Source organism: Heterocephalus glaber, unplaced genomic scaffold (assembly GCF_053883595.1).
Source record: "Heterocephalus glaber isolate CG9 unplaced genomic scaffold, H.glaber_assembly_v1.0 deba00001564, whole genome shotgun sequence".
In the NCBI taxonomy this organism is placed as follows: Eukaryota; Metazoa; Chordata; class Mammalia; order Rodentia; family Bathyergidae; genus Heterocephalus; species Heterocephalus glaber.
In genome coordinates, this window is record NW_028258351.1 from 9,040,123 (window position 1) to 9,067,440 (window position 27,318).

Consider the following 27,318-nt stretch of genomic DNA (forward strand, 5'->3'; position numbering starts at 1 on the left):
GGCTGGGCTCAGTGGCAGAGTGTTTCCTTACCATGCATAAAACCCTGAGTTGTTTAATCCCCAGTGGGACCAAAAAAATCCAAAAAACATGCATATATATATATATATATATATATATAGTAACAGAAAACAAATCAGTGGTTCAGTGGTTGCAAAGGAAGCAAGGGGGCAGACAGGGCGGAGGGCCGGGGATTTAGCTCAGTGGTTCTGGCACCTGCCTCACAAGCGCAAGGTCCCCAGTTCGACCCCCGGTACAAAAAAAAAAAAAAAGTAGGGAGAGGGAAGACAAAGGAGTGCAAGGTAAAGTTTGGCAGTAACAAATATGTTCACTCAAGTGCCCATCAACATGTGAATAAATATAATCCTCAATGCAATACATAGCATCAATAACATGAATCTGAAAAAAAGTTGCTGAGTGAAAGAAGCCAGATGAGTAAGGATACATTCCAAACCTGTAGAGATATTGTGGAGTGATGACAAAAATAAGATCAGTGGTTGTTTAGGACAGGGAGTGGGGGTATTAAGTGGAAAAGAGGAACTTCATTCGGTAATGAGAAATACTCTAAATCTTACATGATTTTATTAATGTAAAATTATGTTTCAATAAATTTTATTTAGATTAAAACTGTACTTATCAAGTAATCAATGTAAAAATAACTTTTTAAAAGTCAGCTGAAAAAATAAAAATAAAAAGTTAGTTGGGCCAGGTGTGGTGGTGGATCCCTATAATCCTAGCAAGTTGGAGGACGGATTGCCAGGAAGTTGAGGCCTGCCTGAATTACACAGTGAGATGCTGTCTCAAAAAAAAGAAAAAAAGGGCCGGGGATTTAGCTCAGTGGTTCCACCACCTGCTTTGCAAGCAAAAAGGTCCCGAGTTCGGTCCCCAGTACCAAAAAAGAAAAGAAAAGAAAAGAAAAAAAGATCAGCTAGTTCACACCCCTAGGCTGGCTATCATTAAAATCAGACAAAAAAAAAAAATCAGACAATAACAAGTGTGGGCATGAATGCAGAGACACTAGAACCCCCATACATTGGTAATGTGAATATAAAATTATACAGTTCTACCCTTAGATGCATACCTAAATATCTACGTAAAAACTTTTACATAAATGTTTATGGCAGCTTTATTCATAATAGCCAATAGTAGAAAAAAATCCAAAATTCAACTGATGTATAGATGAAACAGACAAATCTATTCAACTGATGAATAGATGAAAAAAATCAATATCCATAGAATGGAGTATCTGACAAGGAATGAATTACTGAGTTGTGCCACAACATAGATAAACCCTGAAAATATTAAGTCAAAGTAGTCAGACATAAAAGGCCACATATGGTATGATTCTTTTCATATGACATGTCTAAAATAAGCAAATCCACAGACTAAAGCAGATGAGTTGCCAATGGAAGGAGAGGTGGGGTAATGGGGGAATGGAGTTTCTTTTTAGAGTGTTCTGGACTTAAGGGTAGCAGGTGCACAACTTTGTGACTATACTAAAAACTACTATAATGTATGCTTTAAATGGTAAACTTTAAGGCATGTGAACTGTGTCTCAATTTTAAAATCAATATATACTAAAAAGTTTAACTACAATTAGAAAATCTGAACATTTTTATTAAGTGTAAGAATTTTCACAATGTAAGCTGGGTACAGTGGTACACATCTATAATCCCAGCTACTTGGAAGGCTAATGCAGGAGGATAACATGAACCCAGGAGTTCAAGACTGGTCTGAGCAACACAGCAAGACATTGTCTCAAAAACAAAAAAAGAATTTGCACAGTGTTGTTACCTATGATATAAAGCAAATAAACCCATTCTTTCTCCATGGAATTTATAAACCAATGTATAAGACAAACATTCCATTCCAGAAGTGATATCTATTACTCAGAAAAATCGCATACCCAAGGAACACAAGAATGTACATACAAGAGGAAAAACAGAGGGAGAGGGGGGAAAGACAGGGAGGAAGGACAAGGGAAAGAGATACACATTTGTAACCTTTCCTTCAAGAGCCTAGAATTTATTTTCACCTTACCTCCATTGCTTCCTGAGCAATCTCTGGCATGTGTGACTGAGGGACCAACTGGACGAGCCCAGTAATTAATTCAGCTGTACTGCCTTGAGTTTCAGGGCCCTGTTTCCTTGGGTTCTGCAAAAGAAAAGGCCAACTTCAATTTAAAGATATATCAATTGGGCCGAGGATTTAGCTCAGTGGTGCCACACCTGCCTTGCCAGTGCAAGGTCCTGAGTTTGATTCTCAGTACCGAGAAAAAATAAAATAAAATCAATTGACAGGGATTATAAGGAGGAAGAAATAGAGAACACCTGCTAACAGGTACTAGATTTCTTACAGGGGTGTGTGATGAAAATATTCTTGAATTAGTGGTGATGGTTTCAAAGCTTCATAAATATATTTAAAATGGCAGAACAGTGAGCTCTAGCAACTCAGCTTCTCTAGGACAGTCTCTAGAGTCTGGAAAACAATAGCTTGGAGAGGAACTGAAGTGAGATGAGGGTGCACAAGAACCAAGAGGGAATGGACAGAGGAGGAAAAACAGAATTAAGTGACACAGAAGACGTGGACCATGCTGCAGGGAGAAACCGCAGGGCCACAGACAGTGGCTGGCTAGCTGCCAGTTAGGAGGCAAAGGTGAAACTAACAACTCTGCTCACAAAGATCTGCATCTGGACCAGGAGAATCTTATGTGGTTGAAGACAGCAGGAAGAACTGGAGACACTGCTTCCCAAGCGGCCCTCCAGAGTCAAAAGCTGCTTAGTGACTGAGGTACAAGCACCCGAGGACACAGTTGCACAGAGGAGGAGCTGGGGGGGATGCCACTGTAGGGAAGGGCTGGGTGTTTGAACTTCAGTCCCAAAACAGTCCCTTGACTGCTTCACACTGACAAATTCCTAGAGTGGATAAGGGAAAGACAGTCACGGGAGACTTCTGGCAGTTAGGAGAGCAGTTTGGAGTGAGTCCCACTGAGAGCCAGGGTCTGAAGATCACAGACTCAGTTCCTGAGGTCATATGCCAGGTTCAGCCTGAGTTAGCCAGCACCATGTTCCTGCTGCTAAAGGGAGACCGCAAGCAGGGTTGTATGTTATATCTCAACTAGCCCTGATAGATACTACTGTAACAGATTAGGCTGTTGCTGCTGTAGTTGAATTGATTGCATGGGGATAATCCTGGCTCAGGGGACAATTTAGTGCCAGTGAACCTGTCTGCCGAATCCACCATCACACCCAGGGCACAGGGATAGCAAGAGTTCCTAACCCTAGAGCTCAGAGTGGATCAAACTCTGCAAGAATGCCTGCAACCTGGCAGAAAGAGGTCCTGAGTCTGAGTTAACTTCAGTATTGCAGTGGAAGTACCAGAGGAGTTATTAGGGTGTGAGCACTCAGATTCTCTGGCAAAAGAGCTACTTGGGAATCACATATGCAATGTCTCACTGGAATATCTAATATGTGTTTCCATCAGACATCTTACTGGTTTAAGTTTTGTATGTTTCTTGAGTTATTTAGTAATGTGGGGTTATGTTCTTTTATGGTTTCATGTATTTATTAGGTTGTTACTCTTGTATATTGTTCATTGGCTCTGATTTAATAGGTGTTTAGGTTCTCTCCCTCATCTCAGTTCTTTAACTAGTTTCTTCACCTCAAATCCCCAAGATAAGTATTATTAACATACTTCTTTATTCTTTTTCCAAACACGTAAACTCCTCCTCTCACGTTTTGTTTTGTTTTGTTTTGTTTTTTTGGGTACTGGGGGTCGAACTTGGGACCTTGTGCTTGCGAGCCAGGCGGCAGAATTCTCCCACATTTTTTAATTCCCCATACTTAGTCCCCTCACAGTCACGTCTATCTTCACTACTATAATACCCCAATCTTGCCCATCCTAAGTCTTTGGCTCTTCCGTATCTTACCTAGCTTACTGTCCTTCCTATAAAAGCAAGTTCTCATAACCACAAAGTAAACCCCCTTTCCCCTATATCTCGTCCTTCCCCCACAAAATATCCTCCAAAAACTCTCAATACTAATTCTTCACCTCAACTGAAAGTATTCCAATAAAAATCAGACCCCACATCAAAAGGGATGGAGTGCTCCCAAATTCACTTATGAAAGCCAGTATCACCCTGATCCCAAAATTGGTTAAAGACCCAACTAAACAAGAAAACTATAGGCCAATCTCTTTAATGAACACAGACGTAAAAATTCTCAACAAGGTATTAGAAAATACAATGCAGCACATTATCAAAAAGATGAAACATCATGATCATGTAGGTTTCATCCCAGAGATGCAAGGATGGTTCAACATATTTAAGTCAATAAATGTAATACATCACTTAAACAGGAGCAAGGTCAAAAACCATGATCATATCAATAGACATAGAAAAGGTTTTTAGGGGCCGGGGATTTAGCTCAGTGGTTTCGCTGCCTGCTGCGCAAGCGCAAGGACCCGAGTTCTATTCCCAGTACCAAAAAAAAAGAAAAAGAAAAGGCTTTTAACAAAATCCAACACCCCTTCTTGATAAAAACCCCGAAGAACATAGGTATAAAAGGACCATACATGAATGTGATAAAGACTATTTATGACAAACCAATAGTCAGCACCATGATGAGGAAAAACTAAGAGCATTCCCCTCAAATTCAGGAATAAGACAAGGATGTCCACTATCACCTCTTCTATTCAACATAGTACCTGAAACATTAGCCAGAGCAACTAAGCAAGAGAAAGAAATAAAAAGGATAAATATAGGAAAGGAAGTATTCAAATTATCATTATTTGCAGATGACATGATACTCTACACAGAAGATCCAAAGAACTCCACCAAAAAACTCTTAAAATTAATATACAACTTCAGCAAAGTAGCAGGATATAAAACCAACACATAAAAATCATTAACATTTGTGTACACCAACAATGAATGGGATAAGAAGGAAATTATGAAAATAATAAATTCACAGTAGCTTCAAGAAAAATGAAATATCTAGGAATTAACCTAACCAAGGAAGTGAAAGATCTCTACAAAGAAAACTACAGTACTCTAAAAAAGGAGATTGAAGAAGACATCAGAAAATGGTAAGATGTCTCCTGCTCCTAGATAGGCAGAAGCAATATTGTCAAAATAGCGATAGTTCCAAAACTATTATATAGATTCAATGCAGTCCCAATCCAAATACCAACAATATTCTATACAAATCCAGAGCAAACAATCCTAAAATTCATATGGAACGAGACCCAGAATATCAAAAATAATTTTGGGTAATAAAAGCAAAGCAGGTAGCATAGCAATTCATGACTTCAAGCTACACTACAAAAAGCAATACTGACAAAAATGGCATGGTACTGGAATGAAGACAGACACGTGGATCAATGGAACATAATTAAGGATACAGAAACCTTCTCAGACATATTCAACTATTTGATCTTTGAAAAAGGGGCCAAAAGTATATGCTGGGGGAAAGTCAGCCAATTCAACAAATGGTGTTGGTAAAACTGGTTATGTTTGTAGAATGAAATTGGACCCTTATCTCACCCCATACTTAATTAAAATAAAAATGGAACAATGACCTAAACATTAAAACAGAAATACTGAACCTTTTAGAATATAAAATAGGTAAAACACTTGAAGATATAGTTGTAGGAAAGGATTTTCTAAACAGAACCTCAACTGGATGAGAAACAGCAAAACTCAACAAATGAGATATCAGACTAAAAAGCTTCTGTACACCAATAGAATCAATCAGTAGAGTGAAGAGACAACCTACAGAACTGGAAAAAAATTTTCCCAGCTACTCCTCAGACAGAGGACTAATATCTAGAATATACAAAGAACTTAAAAAAAAAAATTAAACCACCTAAAATTAAAGACCCAGTAAAGAAATAGGCAAGAAAAATGAGCAGACATTTCACAGTGGAAGAAATACAAATGTTCAACAAATATATGAAAAAATGTTCAGCATCTCTGGCTTTTAGAGAAATGCGATTTATTTATTTTTTTGTTACCAGGTATCAAACTCAGGTCCTTGCACTTGCACAGCAGGCGGCGAAACCACTGAGCTAAATCCCCAGCCCCGAGATATGCAATTTAAAACAACGCTAAGATTCCATCTTAGTCTGGAAAGAATGGTAATAAATCAAACAATAACAAATGTTGGCATGGCTGTGGTGAAAAAGGAACTCTCCTGCATTGTTGATGGGAATGCAAACTAGTACAACCATTATGGAAATAAGTACAGAGATTTCTCAAAGAACTGAAATTAGAAATTCCACATGAGCCAGTTATACCCCTGATAGTTATCTTCCCCAAAGAGGTTAAGTCATCCTACTACAAAGATACATGCATACTAATATTTATAGCAGCACAATTCATAATAGCTAAATTCTGGAAGCAGCCTGCATGCCCATCAACAGATGATTCGATAAAGAAAATGTGACATATATATATATATACATATACACACACACACACACACACACACACACACACACACACACACATATATATGTATGTAATGGAATACTACTCAGCTATAAAGAATGACAGATTTAGGGCCAGGGATTTAGCTCAGTGGCACAGTGCCTGCCTGGAAAATGCGAGGTTCTAAGTTCGATCACTGGTACAAAAAAAAAAGAATGACACATTTGAGATGTGTGTAGGAAAATGGATGCACCTGGAAAATATAATGTTGAGTAAAATAAGCCAGACCACAAGCTTAAATACTATATGGTATCTCTCATTTGAGTGAGGCAAAATACAAACAAAGAATATGATAAAGGATGGATAGAAAGTGACAAGGAGACGATCTTTTGAAATAGAGAAGTGAAGACGCGGAATCACCTCGCTGCAGACAGGCAGGTCTGCCCACACCCTACCTATGTCCCCAGTCGCACGGAACACAGGTCGAATCAGGCCGCTGCAGACAGGCAGGTCCTGAGTCCCACAGAACATGCCGAATCAGCCCGCTGCAGACAGGCAGGTCTGCCCAAACCCTACCGAGGTCCCCAGTCTCACGGAACACACGCCGAATCAGCCCGCTGCAGACAGGCAGCCACCTGATTCCACACTACAAAGACGCAGAGGACACCAGACCACCAGACCAAGGTACTGAGTCCCACTGTTCCCGGCCCAGAGGTAGGGACTTCTGAGCCAGCTTCCCACTGCTCCTGGTCCAGAGGAAGAGGCTTCCTGGTCACCATCCCCACCGCTGCTCCCAGCCCAGAGGAAAGGGCTTTTGGGCCACCTTCTGTCCCACTACTCCTGGCCAAGAGGAAGAGGCTTCCCAGACACCATCCCTCCCACTGCTCCCGGCCCAGAGGGAGGGGCTTCTGAGGCACCATCCCACTGCTCCTGGACCAGAGGAAGGGGTTTCCCGGCCACCATCCTTCCCGCTGCTCCCAGCCCACAGGAAAGGGCTTTTGGGTCACCATCCCTACTGCTGCTCCTGGCCCCTGTCCCACCTCACCCAGCTCAGTAGAGGTAATCCGTGCAGGCACTAACAGCCCCCTGCCCCAGTCGAAATAAGAAAACACGTAAATAAGTCTCAAAACCAGACTTCCAGTTCACCTACAGCAACCCCAAAGGGAAATGAGATGGAACACTCTGATACTCAACCACCTGGACCCAATGAACTGGCAACAAAAGGGGATCTGGAAAAAATGAAATCAGAAATAATTTCTCAGATAACAGGAGAAATTGTGCCCCTAGTGCAAGACATGATTAATAAATCTAGAGAGGAGCTCAGGAACATGATGGAATCCCAACATAGGACACAAATGGAATCCATAAAACAGATGCAAATAGATTTCCAGGACATGAAAAACTCCATTGAAAATCTACACAGCAGAATGAGCCAATGTGAGGACAGAATTTCAGATACAGAAGATAAAATTGCAATTAGTGACCAGGAAAAGAAAAATTGCTTCAAAATTATAAGGGAACATGAGAAATCAATCCAGCAGCTGCTAGATGATGCAAAGAAGAATAACATAAGACTGCTTGGGCTCAATGAAGAAACAGGAGAGAGTGCAGATGACATAAAAAATCTCTTCACAGAAATAATGGCAGAAAACTTCCCAAGCAGGGAAAAAGAGCTTGACATACAGATAAGTGAGGCATATAGGACTCCAAATAGCCTTGATCAAAAAAAATCTACACATAGGCATATAATTGTTAAGATTCCAGAAACTCAACAGAAGAACAAAGTTCTACAAGCAGTGAGAGAAAAGAAACAAATCACATACAAAGGAAAGCCCATCAGAATCACAGCAGACTTCTCAACACAAACCATCAAGGCAAGAAGAGCTTGGAATGACATATTCCAAGTCCTAAAAGAACACAGCCTCCAACCCAGATTGATGTACCCTGCAAAACTATCTTTCAAAATGGATGGAGAAATAAGATACTTTCATGACAAAGAGCACCTTAGGAACTTCGTGAATACCAAACCAGCACTCCACAGAATTTTACACAATATCCTAGGAACAGACATTGAGGATCACAACCCCAGGAAGCAAAGCAGAATGAACTCATCTGGCATGACAAGAAATTAAATGTAAAGGGGGAGAACCCAACAAAAAGAAAAAGTCATGGCAATGACAAGTCAATACGTTTCAGTTATAACCATCAACGTTAATGGTCTCAATTCACTGATCAAAAGAAACAGACTGGCAGAATGGGTCAAGAAGCAAAATCCAACAATATGCTGCACACAAGAAACACACTTCATTCAAAAGGAAACTCATACACTGAAAGTTAAAGGTTGGAAAACAATACTCCATGCGACAGGAACCCGAAAAAAAGCAGCAGTAGCTATCCTCTTGGCAGATCAAGTAGATTTCAAACCAACACTGATTAAGAGAGACGAAGAAGGACACTACATCCTTGTAAAGGGAACAATCCAAGAGGAAGAGATGACAATCATAAATATCTATGCACCAAACACTAGTGCACCCAACTATATAAAACAAATACTAATGGACATGAAAAGTCATATATGCACTAATACAATTGTAGTGGGGGACCTCAACACCCCACTGTCACAAATAGATAGATCAACTACACTAAAAATAAGTAATGAAATACTAGAACTCAATCGAACTCTTGAACAAATGAACTTAACAGATGTTTACAGAGTGTTTAACCCCACAAAATCAGAATACACATTCTTCTCAGCTGCACATGGGTCATTCTCCAAAACAGACCACATACTCATTCACAGAAAATATTTAGGTAAGTGCAAAGGAACTGAAGTTATCCCCTGTATATTATCAGACCATAGTGTGATGAAATTGGAGATCAACAGCAAAAGAAACTGCAAAAACTTCATAAACACATGGAAATTGAACAGCACACTTCTGAATAACCAATGGGTCACAGAGGAAATTAAAGAAGAAATCAGACAGTTCCTTCAAATAAATGACAATGACAATACAACATATCGGAATCTATGGGACACAATGAAAGCAGTCTTACAAGGGAAATTCATAGCAGTGAATACGCATATTAGGAAAACAGAACAAGCCCAATTAAACAACCTGATGCTGAACCTCAAGCTTCTAGAAAAAGAAGAACAGGACAATCCCAGAGCTCATACAAGGGAGGAAATTATAAAGATCAGAGGAGAAATCAATGCAATGGAGACTAAGAGAACGATACAAAAAAAATCAATGAAGCCAAGAGTTGGTTCTTCAAAAGAATCAACAAAATTGACAAACCCTTAGCCAACCTTGTCAGAAAAAGGAAAGAAAAGGCCCAAATCCATGCAATTAGGAATGAAAAGGGTGAAATGACAACAGACCCAGCAGAAATCCAGAGGATCGTCAATACCTACTTCTAGAACCTATACGTCAATAAGATGGACAACACAGAAGAAATGGACAGATCCCTAGATACATATGAATTACCAAAGTTGAACGAAGAAGACCTAAAAATTCTGAACAACCCAATATCAATCAGTGAGATTGAAAACGTAATTAAAAACTTACCAACCAAGAAAAGCCCGAGTCCTGATGGCTTCACTGCTGAATTCTATAAGACATTTAGAGAGGAACTACTGCCACTACTGTTTAAACTCGTCAACGAAATTGAAAGGGAAGCAATACTCCCAAAATCATTCCTGGAAGCAAACATCACCTTGCTCTCCAAAGCCGAGAAAGACCCAACTGAAAAAGAGAACTATAGGCCAATCTCACTAATGAACATTGATGCAAAAATCCTTAATAAGATACTGACAAACAGAATGCAGAAGATCATCAAGAAGATCATACACCCTGATCAAGTGGGATTCATCCCAGGGATGCAGGGATGGTTCAACATTTGCAAATCAAACACTGTATCAATAGAGCCAAGGACAAAAACCATATGATTATCGCCATAGACACAGAAAAAGCATTTGACAAAATCCAACATGCATTTATGATAAAAAAAAAACCTACAAAAAATTGGAATAGATGGTCTCTACCTCAATCTGATAAACACCATCTATGACAAACCAACAGCCAATATCATACTAAATGGTCAAAAACTGAAATCCTTCACACTAAAATCAGGAACAAGACAAGGATGTCCACTATCACCACTCTTGTTCAATATAGTTTTGGAAACATTAGCCATTGCAACTAGACAAGAGAAAGAAATAAAAGGAATAAAGATTGGTAATGAAGAAGTCAAATTGTCATTATTTGCAGATGACATGGTACTCTACATACAAGACCCAACGAACTCCAACAAAAGTCTTCTAGACTTAATAACCAAATTCAGTCAAGTAGCTGGTTACAAGGTCAACACACAAAAATCAATAGCTTTCCTCTACACAAATGACAGACTCACTGAGACAGAAATAGGGCAAATAATTCCTTTCACAATAGCATCCAAAAAGCTGAAATACCTAGGAATCACCCTAACGAAAGAAATCAAAGACCTCTTCTCTGAAAACTATGGCACTCTGAAAAGAGAGCCTGAAGATGATATCAGAAAAGGACAGACATCCCCTGCTCCTGGGTAGGAAGGATTAATATAGTGAAAATGGTCATACTTCCAAAACTGCTATATAGATTTAATGCAATTCCAATTGAGATCCCAGCAGCATACTTCATAGACCTCGAGAAAACAATCCAAAAATTCATTTGGAGCATGAAGAGACCCAGAATAGCAAAAGCAATTCTAGGTAACAGAGACATGGCAGGGGGTATCACAATCTCCAACCTGCGATTATACTGCAAAGCTACTGTGATAAAAACAGCATGGTACTGGCAAAGAAACAGACTTGAGGACCAGTGCAACAGATTAGAAGATGCAGAAACAACACCCGACACAGTCAGCCATCTCATCTTCGATAAAGGAGCCAAACACCCTCACTGGAGGAAAGATAGCCTCTTTAATAAACGGTGCTGGAAAAATTGGGCTTCAACTTGCCAAAGATTAAAACTAGACCTATATCTCTCACCATGCACTAAACTAAAATCAAAATGGATTAAAGATCTAAATATTAAAATAGAAACTCTGAACCAGTTGGAACAGAGGTTAGGTAGAACCCTTGAAGACATCGGTGTAGGAAAAGACTTTATGAACAAAACCTCAGTTGCCCGTGAACTAGCACAAACAATCAACAAGTGGGATCTCTTTTTACTAAAAAGCTTCTGCACAGCAAGAGAAACCACCAGCAGTGTGAAGAGACAACCCACAATGTGGGAAAAAATCTTCACCTCCTCTTCCTCAGAAAAAGGTCTACTATCTCGAATCTATAAAGAACTTAAAAAAATCAGACCTCCCAAATTTAAAGACCCAATCCAAAAATGGGCACCTGAAATGAACAGACATTTCTCACACAAAGAAGTAGAAATAGCAAATAAATACATGAAAAAATGTTCAACATCACTGGTCATTCGAGAGATGCAAATGAGAAGAACACTGAGATTCCACCTCACTCCAGAAAGAATGTCTGCTATCATGAAATTAACCAATAACAAATGCTGGCGGGGCTGTTGGGAAAGAGGAACCCTGCTCCACTGCTGGTGGGAGTGTAGACTGGTGCAACCACTGTGGAAATCAGTATGGAGATACCTCAAAGAACTAGGACTGGAAGTCCCATTTGACCCCGCTATTCCACTGCTGGGGATCTTCCCCAAAGATTTAAAAGAATCATACCACAGTGATATATGTGCACCCAGGTTCATAGCAGCGCAGTTTGTAATAGCTAAAACTTGGAAACAGCCCAAATGCCCATCAACTGGAGACTGGATAAAGAAAATGTGGTTTTTTTATAAAATGGAACACTACTCAGCCATCAAAAACTAGAAATTAGAGACCTTTATTGCTAAATGGATGTACATTGAGGCGATACTCTTAAGTGAAATAAACAGGATACACATGTGTAAATACCGAATAGTTTCTCTAGTGTGAGAAACTGAAAGTGTAAATAAGGACTAAAAGATATAATAGATAATGTGAAATAGGAAGAAAAGGGCCAAAGGGGAAGTGGGAGGGGTAGGGGAAAAGAAAGAAGGGAATGGAATATGAGAAAACGAAAAAAAGGAAATGAAGTCTTTGTAAATAGGGAGGGATGGAGGGGTTGAAGGGAGGGCAGGGGAAGGAGGAAAAAATAAGAACCAAGAGAGTATGTAAAGATGCATATCTCCAATGATGAATGTCATTATATTGTACACCTAAAATGTACCAATAAAAGGATATACAAAAAATAAATAAATAAAACTGAAAAAAAAGAAAAAAAAGAAATTATATCAAAGGCAGGGGTATAGACCATTTGGTAGAACATTTGCCTAGCATGCACAAGCCCCCGGGTTCATCCTCAGTGCCACAGAAACAAAAAAAAGGAAAGGAAGTATATCAATAATACAGAGTGTAAATAATTTTTTTTCCAACAACACTATACTGGCTAAATAATATAATTCTGGTTTGGAACTTACTGGTTTTGAGCTTATAAATGACTGTAACTAAACACAATGAACATATACGGAGGATGAGGACTGCACAATCATGTTGTACAGCCCTTCTGTCCAGTACAAAGACCTGTCCAAATCCAACCAGCTGCTATCAAGAGGGGGATTAAAATCCACACCATCAGATACTCATACTTCAGACCTTTCCATTGTGGAAAAACACAGTATTCTAAGCCAAAAAATCTTATCAGTCTATATAAATATGAAGGTCTAGCTATTCAAGGATACTAAACGTTTCTCACAACTTACATGTATTTATACCTCTCAATAATATATGGTTCTTGGGCCAGGGATTTAGCTGAGTGGTTCCGCCACTTACCCTGCAAGTGAAAGGTCCAGAGTTCGATCCCCAATACCAACAAAAAAAAAATATTATATGGTTCACTTAAGTGAGGCCAACTTACATCTTATTTTATATTACTAACTATACTCTTCCCTATTGCAACTAAGGTAACTCATCATCTGTAATTCAAAACTGTTAGTGTATTTTCCAACATGTATACCCATTCATTCATTCATTCATAACCCAAAAGTATTTCCTGAACATCTATGCCACAACATTTTTTTAAAAAAATGTTTCCTACCCTCCAGGAGCATGTAGTACACCATGAGGAAAGCAAATAATAAAATGGGACCAAGTGTTAAATTGCAAATGATGTAACACTTAGAAGGGCACATGCTACCAGGTCAGCCTATACTGGGGAAATATGGCCTGGTCAGGGAGGCTTCTTTATGACAGTAATAGTTTAGGATTAGCAGGAATTACTATGTAAAGAAGTGAGAGGAGCAGGTTCTAGGCAGAAGGAAAAGCAAGTACAAGGGCAGATATGAGGGAGTATAAGTAAGAAGGACTGAAATAAGATTCATTATGATTAGAGTAGATAAAATAAGGCAAAATGTAATGCTAGGTATGGGAGAAGTGATAAGTAATAGAAAAGGTTTGCATGATTTGTGTGTGTGCGTGTGTGCGTGTACGTATGTATGTATTTATTTTTTCCAGTACCGGAAGTCAGACTCAGGACACCTTGCACTTGCTAGGCAGGGACCACTGAATTAAGTCCCTGGCCCTGGAATTTGGTTTTTATCCCATGAGCAATTTTAACCAAAATATTTTAAGATGGGCAGAGGGTATGATAGGATTTGCTTCTTAAAGAGATCAGTATAACCTCAATCCAGAGAAATGATTTAGGAGGATGCAAGAAATGACAATGGTTAAGCAGTTAAGGCCTGAAAAATTGAGAGTAACATAGATTAGGACAGAGATGATTAAAAATTTAAGATAAAATCACACTACTTTAAATATACCATGACTGAGACCATTTAATAATTAGCCTTATTTTCCTATTAACTAAGATTTAGAATTTTGATATGTGAAATACAAAATAATATTTAAAATGAATCTCTATTTTATATACCTATGGTTACACTGAGGAAAATTATTTAACCACTAGATGGCAGCAAAGAAAATAGTTTCTATGATCCACAGAAAACAGCAAATTTTGCTTATTTCTTCAAGCAATAATATATTTAACTTAAAAGACACTAGCAACTTTGGTGCAGCATTCTTTGAACCTCAATTATATCCATGTAAAAAGAGTGATGTTAATATTTTGGAAAACACATGGTGAAATAACACCACAACTTATGCAAAACAATGAAACAAGGAGAAAGGACATTTCATTACTTTCACAGTCTAACTGACAAATTTTACAGATTTTTTCCAAGCTGCAGATCTAACTATGGATTTTACTAGACTTTAGAATCTGGATGGGCTTTTCAAAAAGTTCAAAATATCACAGGTCTTCTTTTTGGTACACCAATCCTTGGAAATTCTCTTTCTCATTCATTGTCTCTGTCTCTGTCTCTGTCTGTCTGTCTCTCTCTCTCTCTCTGTAGGTATGTGTTGTGTTTTTGCCTCTTCACAATTACATATATACATTTTTAAAATTCAGGGGTTCACAGAACTCTTTAAACCAAAAGACATCAGGGCCAGGGATTCGGCTCAGTGGTTCTGGCGCCTGTCGCATAAGTGCAAGGTCCTGAGTTCGATCCCCAGTAGCCCCCCCCCCAAAAGACATCTAATTATGAACCTCTATATTACAGTGCTTGGTAAACACACCATCAAAGTTGAAAATACCATAGCATTTTTAAAAGTCTGCTACTAAATAAAGTAATAACAAATCTTGCTCAATGCTACTCTCCAGGGACTGGAGAAACTTGACAAAGGTTAATATGTTATTCTATGAACTTCACAACACAGAACTATTACATCTGAGGCATTAATAGTATTAATGCTGTTTCTTAATAGTAACAATAATTAACACTTATTTAGTGCTTATTATGTACCAGAAATTGTTTGTCAAAGCCTTACAGGTACTATTTCAATCTTCTTAATGATATCTCTGAGGTAGGAACTATTATTATCCCAATAATTTTCACTGAGAAACCTAAGAGGTTAAATAAACTATCTAGCTAGCAATTAGTCTGTCTCTAGAGCCCATGCTTTTAATCACTTCAAGTAACTATCACTCATTTACATTAGGTCCTAATTACTCTGCATACCAGAGTGATGTTCTCAGCACTCTAATACCACCTAGGGCAGTGAAAGCAGAGTTATGACAATAATTTAACACTAATCATATTCATTTTCACTTCCTTCTTCCAATACAGTATTTGTAGGTAGAGCTAATGATAATAGAAGGATGATGGAGAAGAATAAAAGGGTACAGAAAAACTAAACTATTTGGCAATAGCAAATGGAGATTAAAAAGAAAATGATGCTGCATAGAAAGCACTGATTTATGGTTGCTTCATTACCTGTCCCCTCTCTCCTACCCCCATCCCAGGATTATGGCTGAATAATCCATAACCTGGTAAAAAGAGTAAGGGCAGATAATGTGACTAAAATTAGTTTAATGATAAGGGAAATTAAGAAGAAAGTTTAAGAAATATGACCTGATTATATTAGTACTTTCTTTAAGTTAATTTTCTTAGGAATGTCTTAGGTTTCAGGTATGACCAGAAAGGAACAGTAAGTCTTGAGTAACAACTATTTTTAAGGTCTTGACATTGCAGTTAAACCAAATAAAGTTGTTGTAATAATTTCAAAGCATTTCATAAAAATACTCACACAAAGCAAGAGCTTTGGATCTGCATGAATCAGTTTCACCATGGATAAGAGAAGATACTTATAGCTTCTTGTCTCCAGGTCTGTAGGTTTTTCTTTAAATTTAAGGCTTGTTACTTTTTCTTTAAACGTAAGACTCTAAAAAAACAAAAATATGGTATCACCTTGTAAAAACCTGATAATCAGATTCTGGATAACAGCTATATAACTTTTTAAAAGTTATTTTTAAAAACAGAAAAAAATGACACTTTATACCACTTGGTATAAACACTAGTGAGCATACTATTAAGTTTTTTAAAATAAAATTTGTCTGAATACCATTTATACTATTATATAATCAATCTAATAAGATTTAATGAAACTCTATTAAAACACTAAAGACTTAATTATTAGATTAACTCCTATGTAAAAAACAATTTTCCAAAACATGAAAATATAAGGGAAAATATATTGGGCCTACAGCCTTCACAAATACAAACACTGGACAACTTGTTTAACAAACACTTAAGTCCACACACATATGTACAAATATTTTGTAGACTCTATAACATTATCAATTCTAAGATGTATTATTATCTTCTGTACCAAAACAAAAATGAAAAGCCACTGTCAATTATAAGACATGAGACAAAGACACACCTCTAATTTCAGAGAAATTTCAGTGAAAAGAAGAAGTGATTTTTAGAATTGATGAAATTTGCTATATAAGCAATCTATTTTATAGCTTATTTATAAATTTTGCTCTTTCCTTTGATGACATTCCATCTCTCTCAACCCACAATGCAGGTAACATTTTGCCTGAAGGACATTCATAAATCAGAAAGAACTAGTCAGGTACGGTGGTGCACACCTATAATCCCAGCACTCAGGGGGCAGAGCCAGGAGGATCGCCACAAGTTTGAGGCCAGCCTGGGCTACATAGTGAGTTCAGGGCCAGCCTGAACTACAAAGTGAGACCTTGTCTCAAAAACAAACAAAAAACAAAAAAACCCAGAAAGCACTCTGAGAAAGATTAAATCATGGAAAATGTGTTTTAATTACAGAGATGCTATGGTGAACTAAAATAATTATGGACATGATGCAAATAAAAAATCCAATGACTGTATTCTGGATTCAACATCACCTTTCTCTCTGTATTTCCTTTTTTTAAATGGTTACAAAAATATCTACTTTTGATATCGATGCCTTTATGTGAACATATATGCAAATATATAGGTAGTATAATATGTAGTATCTATGTAATCATAACAAAAATGTTCAAGTAAACAGGCTCTTCTTTCCATGTTCACAAGTTGAGATGATTATCTACAACACAAAGCAACTATTCTAAATGTTTAAGTGTGAGAAGTGCATTTCTTATTATGCCCAAGAACACTGAATCAGGAGACTGAAGCAGGATGGTCATGAGTTCAAGGCCAGCCTAGGCTACGTAGTGAATTCAAGGGGAGCCTGAATTACATGGTGAGACTCTCTCAAAAAAACAAAATCAAAACCAAACAAAACAAAACACTGAAAATTTTTGGTACTTGACGTAGAACAGCTATTTAACACATATATATGCTCAAAAACATCATTATAGAACTGCAATATCAAAACCTACAAATTATTGCTTGCTTTTATAACTGCCAAAGCAAATGTCCACCAAATGTATTCAATATAGTCCGGTTCTGTTCCCATTAAACTATGTATTGTTTTCATTCTAATTCGAAGTGTTTAACCTGAGATCAAGGTGAAACTTTCATTGAACAAATTTATTTGCTATGATGTAATGAAGTAGTGTAACCACAAAACTGCTCCTGCTTGATGCAGCCATTCTACAGGAACACAGGATCGGAGAACAATTAGCAGTTAAAAGACTTATCTCTTATTTACTAAACATTTCCCCAAAAGTAAATATTCTTTTAATTATATCATCTCTTAAATCTCAGGAATCAGCATATAAATTTTGTTCCAGTAGGGCTACCTAAAATATAAAATATTAAGACCTGAGAAATTTCAGTGAATTTATTCAATTCAAATACATTTTAAGGACCATCCCTGGGTTATATAAAGCAGGAACAACTTTCTAAAAAAAAAATATATAAGAAAAATAATTAATCATATTGTAGGAGGTATAAGTAAGAACCCAAGCAAGCTGGTAAGTGTGCTCTGGCCAAAGGAGCGAGGCAGTTTTGCCTGAGGAGAAATTCATGAACCAGAGGATTCAGAAAGCTACTAACGGCCCAAACCACTTACTAACTTAAGACTGTATCACTAACTTACAGGCATGTAAGGATCATTTCCTGAGCCAAGATCCTCTTTAAGATTAAAAAAAAAGTTCAGAACTTATACATATTTGTGAAAATTACTGAACATCTAGTATTGGCAAGCTTGAATTTCATGAAAGTAAAAGCTCTTAGTTCTAAAATGTATTTAGCACTGAGATACAAGTTCCTAATTAAAAAACACACCATTGCTTCTCGGCCATTTGGCTAAAACCAAGTGTAAAAACCACACCAAAGTACAAAGAGGGAAAAACTACAGTTTGATGTTCATATGAAAAAGCTAGAGTTTAAATGAACAGAAGCTCAAAAGAAGATCAAAATACCATCTGAAGACTTTATGAATATAAACAGTTTCCAGACCCAAAGGTAATCGCTTTCATCAATTATCATACCATACCTAGAACACTAAAGTGAGGTGCTCAATATGTCATTTTAATTTTTAATAATATTATTAAGATGGTTTTGCTAGAAGAAAAGCAAATCAGATGGAGGTTTTTTGAAAATAGGTCAAATCAATTCATTTATTCATTCATGCATCCATTCTCAAACATGTACTACATGCTCTGTCTCTGTCAGATGCTGTGTCAGAGAATAGGGAGGAAATGTTGAACAAGCCAGTCAAAGCTCCTACTTTCATCAAGCTAACATGTTAGTGAGGGAAGACAACTGAAGAACCTGATAAAGACACTGGATTGAATGTGAAGAGACCTGAACTACCTTTCATTGGCCATTTACTATGTGACTATTTTTAATTCATTTAACAAGATTTAGCCCTTAGTCCCCTTTACTATAAAAACAAATCAAACAAAATAAACATGTGGAAGCATGCATGCACACACACAAAGAGTAAAAATAATAAAATTCATTTGATTGTTAAAATTACATAAAAATAAGAACCATTAGGAGTACATGATAACTTTATTCAAATATCTGCAGGGCTGCTTTGTGGAACAATCAGAAGTACTGGATACAGCTCTAAAAGAAAGGGGACTCACGATACAGAAACATGATTCTATTTTGTTGAAGAAAAAAAGTTTCAAGTAATTAGGTTTTGTTTTGTTTTGTTACCGGAGATCAAACTCAGGACCTTGCGCTTGGGAAGCAGGTTTGGTGCCAATGAGCTACATCCCCAGACCTCAAGTAATTAGCTCTTTCCACCAAATAACCTGTCTCCAAAATACAAGGCAGCTGCAATGCTTTGAAACATAGATATTCTCTTTTCATAGCTTGAACTCCTTTGACTGCTATTTCTACTGCAAGCTAAAGGCTCAGGTTTATCAGAGTCCCAAATCATTTGAAACAATGCAAGTAACAGACAATCCACAGAACACATATAATATACAATAGTTCTCAACTGGAGAGGATTTTGATTTCCAGGAGACATCTGAAGACATTCTAGATGTCATGTCTAGGAGGGCATCAGAGGATAGGTGCTACTGCCATATAGTATGTAGAGCCCAGACAGGTAAACATACCACAGTGCACAGGACAGCCCCCTACAACAGAGAGTTGTCCGGTCTGAAATGTCAGTAAGGCCAAGGTTGAGAAACACTGACATTATTACGCATTATCTCTAAAACATTTCTTACGTATCTTTGCTTGTGTTTCCAGGCTTTAAGGCTAACCTTGGTGAGTTTTTCATTAGATGATTTAATAAAAGCTACAAGATGTTTGCTCAGAATCTGTGAGGCAAACCACTGTGCTCAACTTATTAAGCTTTTCTGGCATTAGCACTGTGCTGGGCAGTTGGTGAAAGGGGTCAATACACTGAGGTACTTGTTGTCTGACTATTAACTCACATGGTAAAAAAAATTGTATTGCATTAAATTTGCTATTTTCTCTGGTGAAAATATCAGAAAATTATTCCTTAGTCATTTTGTACATACATGTACTTTCAAATTTTCATACATAAATCTAATATAAAAATATAAAAGCTTAAAAATTATTTTAAAAATTAAAGACATATTAATACTTTTCAAGAATTAATTAGAAATAAAAACTAAACTCTTGTAGGTGTTTTTGGACCAAAAGACAAAATCATTCTAGTTATGGTTTTTATTTAACAAAAAGAAAATGAAAGAAAAAGATCACTTAGTATACTATGTAGCTCTTAGTGTCAACTAATAACTGGAGCTAAGAAGTAAAATAAGTTCTAAATATAGAGAACATCTTTGGACTACCAATCAAATTCCATCCAAATAAATAATTTAGTTTCATTTTGTTTCAGTATGCATGCAAAGAAATTTAAATTATACAGACAATTGGTAAACTGGATACTAAAGTGAAATAGGAAGCGGGGGGCCATTAATTCTCTACCAGAAGAGTCAGGAAACTTAAAAGGTCATACTTATGATTTCCCAAAAAATATCTAGAACATGGGGCCAGGGATTTAGCTCAGTGGTGCTGTACCTGCCTCACAAGCGCAAGGTCCTGAGTTCGATCCCAGGTACCGCCTAAAAAAGAAAAAAAGAAAAAAAATCTAGAACAAATAAATGGGTCAATAAGTAATTTTTAAACAATTTATTTAGTTAGGGATGTATCTCAGTAAAATAACATGTGCTTAACATGCACAAGGTCCTGGGTTCAACCCTCAACAGCCCCCAGCCTCAAATTATTTCAAGCAATTGCCAAACTTAAAAAATGATGTCTAGTGGCTGGGGACTTAATTCAGGAGCACAGCACCTGCCTGGCAAGCACAAGGTCCTGAGTTCGATCCCCAGTACCAAAGGAAAAAAAAAAAAAAGATGTCTAGTTAAATAAGTTATTGTTTACCTCCAATTAACTTATGCCTATGTTGAATTTTTTCCACCTTAAAAAAATAAACTGATTGGCATTACAAAAAGTCAACTAAAAAATTAAACTGCATGTTAAAATTTACTTAACAAAACATTACCATGCTTTTTGGCTATCATTTTTTAGGCTAAATAATGTCAAAATACATGATATAGAAAACTTCCATACTTGAACATCTAAAACAAGTAATCCTCAGAAACAATTACTGACAACTGGATAAGAGTGAACCATAACTGTATAAAATAAAAATTTTATTGACTGGGAGGGTATGCCAAACAGGAAGCAATTTAAATTACATGTGTGAAATGGCTGATTGACTAGATAAAACCAGTAGGTGAAGACATGCCACATTTTTATTCAAAATGACATGATGTCACTAAAATGGTAACTATACACAGAAAAGTCTAAGAAAGCAAGGACTTTTCTGAGGTAGTTACAGTGGATCATACTTACAGCCACAGAAGCCCACTGCCATGCAAAACAGTGACTGGTTGGCATCTGATCATGTGAGCGACAGCAGCCAATAAGAATAGAAAATAAGCAGAAGACAAAGCACCACCAATCAATGCCAAGAGTTGCTATATATAATACTTTTTCTATACACAAATACCAAGAAATGACTTACACAATACTGTAATTGTCTGCTTTCACTGATTTTATATGAGTTTTAAAATCTTATTATTAATAATGTTAGAATATCTAATTAGAAAAGTCTGCATTAAGTTTAAGTATCTTATAACCTCAATATCAGAGTGCCTATCATTTGTAAATGCTCAAACTATATTTGACAAAATATGAAATTTTATTTTAAATAAAAATTTTTAATTCAATTTCTAATTTCCCATGTGTAATGAATGACCATCCAATGAGGAACATTTACTCTAACCCAGGACTCTACTTTCTTTACTTAGTCTCAAAAGATGAGACGTTAACAAAAATACTTTAGTTCATAAGAAAGAAAGGAAAAGGAAACTAAAAACAGGGGAAAAGGTCACATTCATTAAGATTTTAAAAGTATTTTGTGAGGAAGTGTCTCTAAGAAAAGTTCAACTAACTCAAACAGAGGAAAACAAACATTATCATTAACTAGTACTTAGTATTACTTCAATGTACAACGTACACAACATTTACAGGAAAAGACCTGTTCAATTCTCCAAAATAAAGCAGCATCAATGAGACACTGAAGACACAATAAAGAGGAAGTACAATATTCTTGCTATACATATATATCAAAACATTACTTACACAATTCTGTAATTATCTATTTATATTGATCTCATCAGTGCCACATTAAGCTTTATAATCTATTAGAATACAGGGCTTCTATGATTTCTTACCGGTGCCATTCGTATTGCTGGATGTGCTCCACAACTCTGCACTGCTTTATGAAGTGTTTCACCAAACATATTTCGAAGTTCAACTGAGTGACAATACACAGCATCAATCTTAGGCCACCAATCCAATGCAGACTGGAGAAAAACACCACAAAGTAGAAATGTACAAAATTACCTGAGTATATGTTCCATTATTACTGCAGTTTTAAGTTTATTCTTTTGTCAGAAACTTTCTAAGATCATGCAAACACACATTATGATTTTCAAAGTCTTCAAATGATGTAATTAACTCAAAGTAACTCAACATATTATATTTTAAAATATAATAATGAGCATGTGAATATGAGACTTTCTTTTCTCACTGACAACCTACTCAATTGAAAAAATTAAATTTAGAGAACTAATTTGGTAGCCAATTGTTTTCCTTTCTCAAAGTTTAATGTTTTATACATTTCAGACAGGCATACATTTTTTTTTCCAGATAACAATGCTATTATCAAAGTTTTAAAAGAGATTAGTGGTTCAACACAATACTGAAAGCATACATGGTAAATTATTACTTAAATGATTACAATCAACAATAATTACAACATGAAATTAGTAAATGAGATAAAGCCATTAATAAATCTATAATCTTAGACTAATATGCAATGATGGCACAATACATGGAAGACTAACAATCACCACAAACAAAGACAAATTGATGCTAAGTATTTTTAGAAGAATCATTATGTATATATGTTTCTATTTCTGTTTAACCTATCGAGCTTTGATGTTTAGTTTTTAATGTCAATTTTATTTGAAAGTGCATCTTTAACTTTTACTTTAAAATGAATTAACATTATAAAATTGAAAATTATGAAAATCACTAAATGATAAACTATCAGTTCAGACTACATATGAATGAATTCTCACTATGTATGAAGAGTATATATGAAATGGCTGGCTTAAAATATAGACTTCTAATTTATATTAGGATTAAAAGAAACATCTAGAAAAATGATAGTATATTCAAGTATTCAGGAAGCTTTAATAGCTTCACATCCTATTCCTAGATTCCTTCTTATTCAAAACTAAGCCAAGGGCCAGGGATGTAGCTCAGTGGCACCTCACCTTCCTGGCAAGTGCAAGGTCCTGAGTTCAAGTCCCAGTACCAAAAAAAAAAAAGGAAAAAGTCTCAAAACTAAGTGAAAGCCTCAGTTTCACTCATACTTGCCAGAATATATTGAGTAGAATCGTTATGTCAACCTTAATTACAACTACAATTCTACCTACTGGATAGTAAAATATAAAACCAATGTATAATACATAATTTGAATACTGTATTGAACTCCATTCAGGAAAGGATTACAAAGTTATGAGGTTAAAAAACAATTTTTAATGGCTGTGTATGTTGTTCCTTCAGTTCTTTCTTTATTTAGGTTAGTTCCTAAATGATCATTTTTTTGAGTTTGGTTACATACTAGATTTCTCAAATTTGTAGTAATTTGCTCATCTGACTTGCCAAAAGCAATTAATCCAACTTGATTTCCATTTATTTACTATATCATGCAACTTAAGTTTATCAGTTTAAAGTAACTAAATGCTGAATAATGATAAAAGTGCATTGAGTAAGGGTCCTCTTTGCGCCACAAATTCCATAAAATCCTGTCAGGAACTACAATTGCACTTTGGGAGGCTGAGGCAGAAGTATCACAAGTTCACAATGTAATGATTTAGCAAAGTCCTCTCAAAATAAAAAGAACTAGGGGATGTAGCTCAGTGCAAAGGCTCTGGGTTCAATCCCTAGTATGAGAGGGGAGGGATATGGACACTGTTAACCTAAAGAAATACGCATCCATATACCATTTGATAGATGTTTAAACTGCATTTTAGTACCAGGTGTACTCTATAAAATATCTTTTATGCTTAAGATTTAGTGGTTTTCACACTTTTTATTTTTATAATAAATTCATTCATTTTAAAGTAAGAGATATACTTTCAAATAACCAAGCACTAAAAACTATACATCATGAAGTTAAAATTTTTAGTATCTTGAGCAGTTACTAAACAATTTTTTTTTTTTTTTGGTACCCGGGATCGAACTCAGGTCCTTGCGCTTGCACAGCAGGTGGCAAAACCACTGAGCAAAATCCCCGGCCCCTAAACAATTTTTGAAGCTAGTCAATTAAATATTTTTTTCATGAAAATACTGTTTTCTTGACCAAAAAATGTAACACATATAAACAGATTATGTGGCAACTCCTCAAGAGATTATTTATTTTCAAATGCTTTGGAAGTAATTCCTTTAATCACAACTTCTCAACAGAAAGATCATCTCATTCTCAATATGTAAAATGTCAGTAAGTGAAATACAATCAATTCCCACAAGGAAAAAAATAGACATCAAAGACTATAACAGCATAAGAGTGATGACTTCGATAAATAATTCAAATATGTGTATATTATTTTTTAAATTTCCCAATTACATATCTAACTTGAAGCCTATAGAACTTAAGATAACACAGATCCTAAAATTATAATTCACCTCTTATGACATCATAATGAAAAGGTGACAGTATAGTATTATGTTTAAAACTTTGGTTGCAATAAAATTCAAGTAGTGAATAAATGTTAACATTTTCTAAGAAACAATGGATCTAAGCATAGTACTTAAGAATATGTTTCACAGAAGCAAAATAAATTCCAAACACCACTGCTACTTCTACATAAACACTTAAAAAGGAAATTTTATCTTGTTTGAGAATGTGATAATTTTTAAAACTGTGATCTGACTAAAGAATCATGGAAGAAGAGAACATATGAGATGTATTGAACCAAGAATCATTTAAAAAGAAATCTTACACTAAAAATCAATTTAAGATCAGGAGTCCAAATATCTAAGAAAAAATTTCATGTGATTAAAAGAAATAAAATACTTTCCTAATAATTGTCTTCAATAAACCTCTATTAAGTCAATTACATAAATTTACATATTTACTTTTATAAATAGCCCTTTTCAGTCAGAAAATCCTTTAGATTCAATATCAGTCTCAAATCAAAAAGATGGGAAAAACCCTAACCAACAACTTACTAAGTAATCTATAAAAATAAAGTGTCTTTACAGTATAAGTTTAAGGCATTTTGGAGTAATATGTATGTTCTTTTTCAAGCTATTTCATTGAAAGGTTACTGGTGCTTACTATTTTTAGTCAAATAGAGTGTCCTTAGAAAAATAGCTATCCATATTGACTTGACCTCAGATACAGACACACTCCACCTTCACACATGCAGTACTCATTAGAGTATAGAAGGATGCACAACCACTTCCACCAAGTACACTGAGGCATGCATGAAGCACCACTCCAGGCATGCTAGAAACCCAAGAAGGAGCAGCTCAGCCACTTACAGCAGTGCCAAGTCCATGCTTGAAAGTGCTCTATATATTCAATTGTAGACAAAAATATTTCACAATTAAAGTAACTAGCCACAGAGTATCAAAGATTATTAAACTGGGGTTTATTAAATACAAATTTTAAGTATTTATGTAAAACTATCCACTCTAACAAATGAAATATTTTTAGTACTATGACCAAAAGGGGGGAAAAGTAACATTTTGTTTCTGAATTATGGATAAACTTGAAGAGGACAAGTTTTTAATGGTCTTGAAATAAAATGGTCTTTTTTAATGGTCTTGAAAATAAATCTTGAGGGTAGAATGTCCTACATCATCACACTGACAAAAGTACAGTATAGTAATTTTCTGAAGTTTTTAACACAAACATACCTTATCTATAACCAGATGCATTAAACTTTCCCTTTTGGAACAAAGGGAAATGTTACTTCTACCTATAATTTAACTCAGTGATACTAAACTGAGGAAGGCATCATTCCTCAGGCATTCTTAACCATTCATAAAGCGGGGGGATGTGATACAACCAGCATTTAATAAATTGAAGGCCAGAGATGCTAAATGTCCTTCAATGCACAAGGCAATCCTGCATAACAACTTGTTTCTTCTCAAAATGCTACTATTACTGTATCAAGAAAAACTAAATGTGACATTAAACAGCTTTATCGATAGTTATTTTTCCCCTACTGAACGTCTAAAAGAAAATACAGCCAGCATTTACTTTAATGCAATATATCCAAGGCCTGGTTTTAGCCTCACGAGAGAAGGAGTCCTAAAACGGAATCTGATTATAAATCAATGACTAAAGCCTTCTTAAAGAAGGAAAACAGGAAGATGACCTATTTACACATAAGTGTAAATAACAATGGAGAAAAGTGAAATTATGGAAAATGGCACCTGAGAATCTTCAAAATCTGTTCACAATTAGATGAACAGATTTTTTAAAAATCTATAGTCGAAACCTGAAAAGGTTTCACTATCTTTCTACTCCATGTATCTACAACCAAAGTACACATTAATGAGTTCATATATTTTGTCTGATAAGCTTTTGTATTCTGAAAATACCTCTTTTGAAGTGTGTTAATATTTCATTTTGTTTAAGGAGTACTGAAAAGGACAATTAAATATAGTCTCACCATTTTGTAAATGTGCCATACTGGGATACAACATAAATCCTTAATTTAAATTAATAGGTTAAATTAATCCTTTAATTTAACCTATAAGGTGATAAACCAGAATGTATCAAATGCTAGGAGGGGCTACGGTAAAAGTGTTCAAATGTGATCAACTTCCAGATGAAAATGCTACATTACATTTTCAGTGGTATTCTTCTTAAAGGCTTTCAATCCAAATAAAAATGCTTAAGGGGCCAGGGATTTAGCTCAGTGGTTCTGGCGCCTGCCTTGCAAGTGCAAGGCCCCAAGTTCAATCCCTGGTACAAAACA

At 36.0% G+C, this 27,318-nt stretch overlaps 1 protein-coding gene across 10 annotated transcripts in view; it reads right to left on the reverse strand.

The window, feature by feature from the left end:
- Positions 1-27,318, reverse strand: part of Nf1 (neurofibromin 1) — a 285,217-nt gene that overhangs the window by 146,751 nt on the left and 111,148 nt on the right. For 6 of the 10 annotated variants that reach the window (XM_087191932.1, XM_087191931.1, XM_087191933.1 and 3 more), the window contains exons 12-16: positions 25,871-25,900; positions 22,486-22,617; positions 21,602-21,646; positions 16,095-16,229; positions 2,039-2,152 (exon numbers count right to left, since the gene is read on the reverse strand). In XM_087191932.1, the coding sequence (XP_087048058.1) occupies positions 2,039-2,152; positions 16,095-16,229; positions 21,602-21,646; positions 22,486-22,617; positions 25,871-25,900 (456 nt within the window). The remainder of the gene's footprint in view (positions 1-2,038; positions 2,153-16,094; positions 16,230-21,601; positions 21,647-22,485; positions 22,618-25,870; positions 25,901-27,318) is intronic. The other 4 variants (XM_021248918.2, XM_021248916.2, XM_021248915.2 and 1 more) reach the window with 3 other exon arrangements.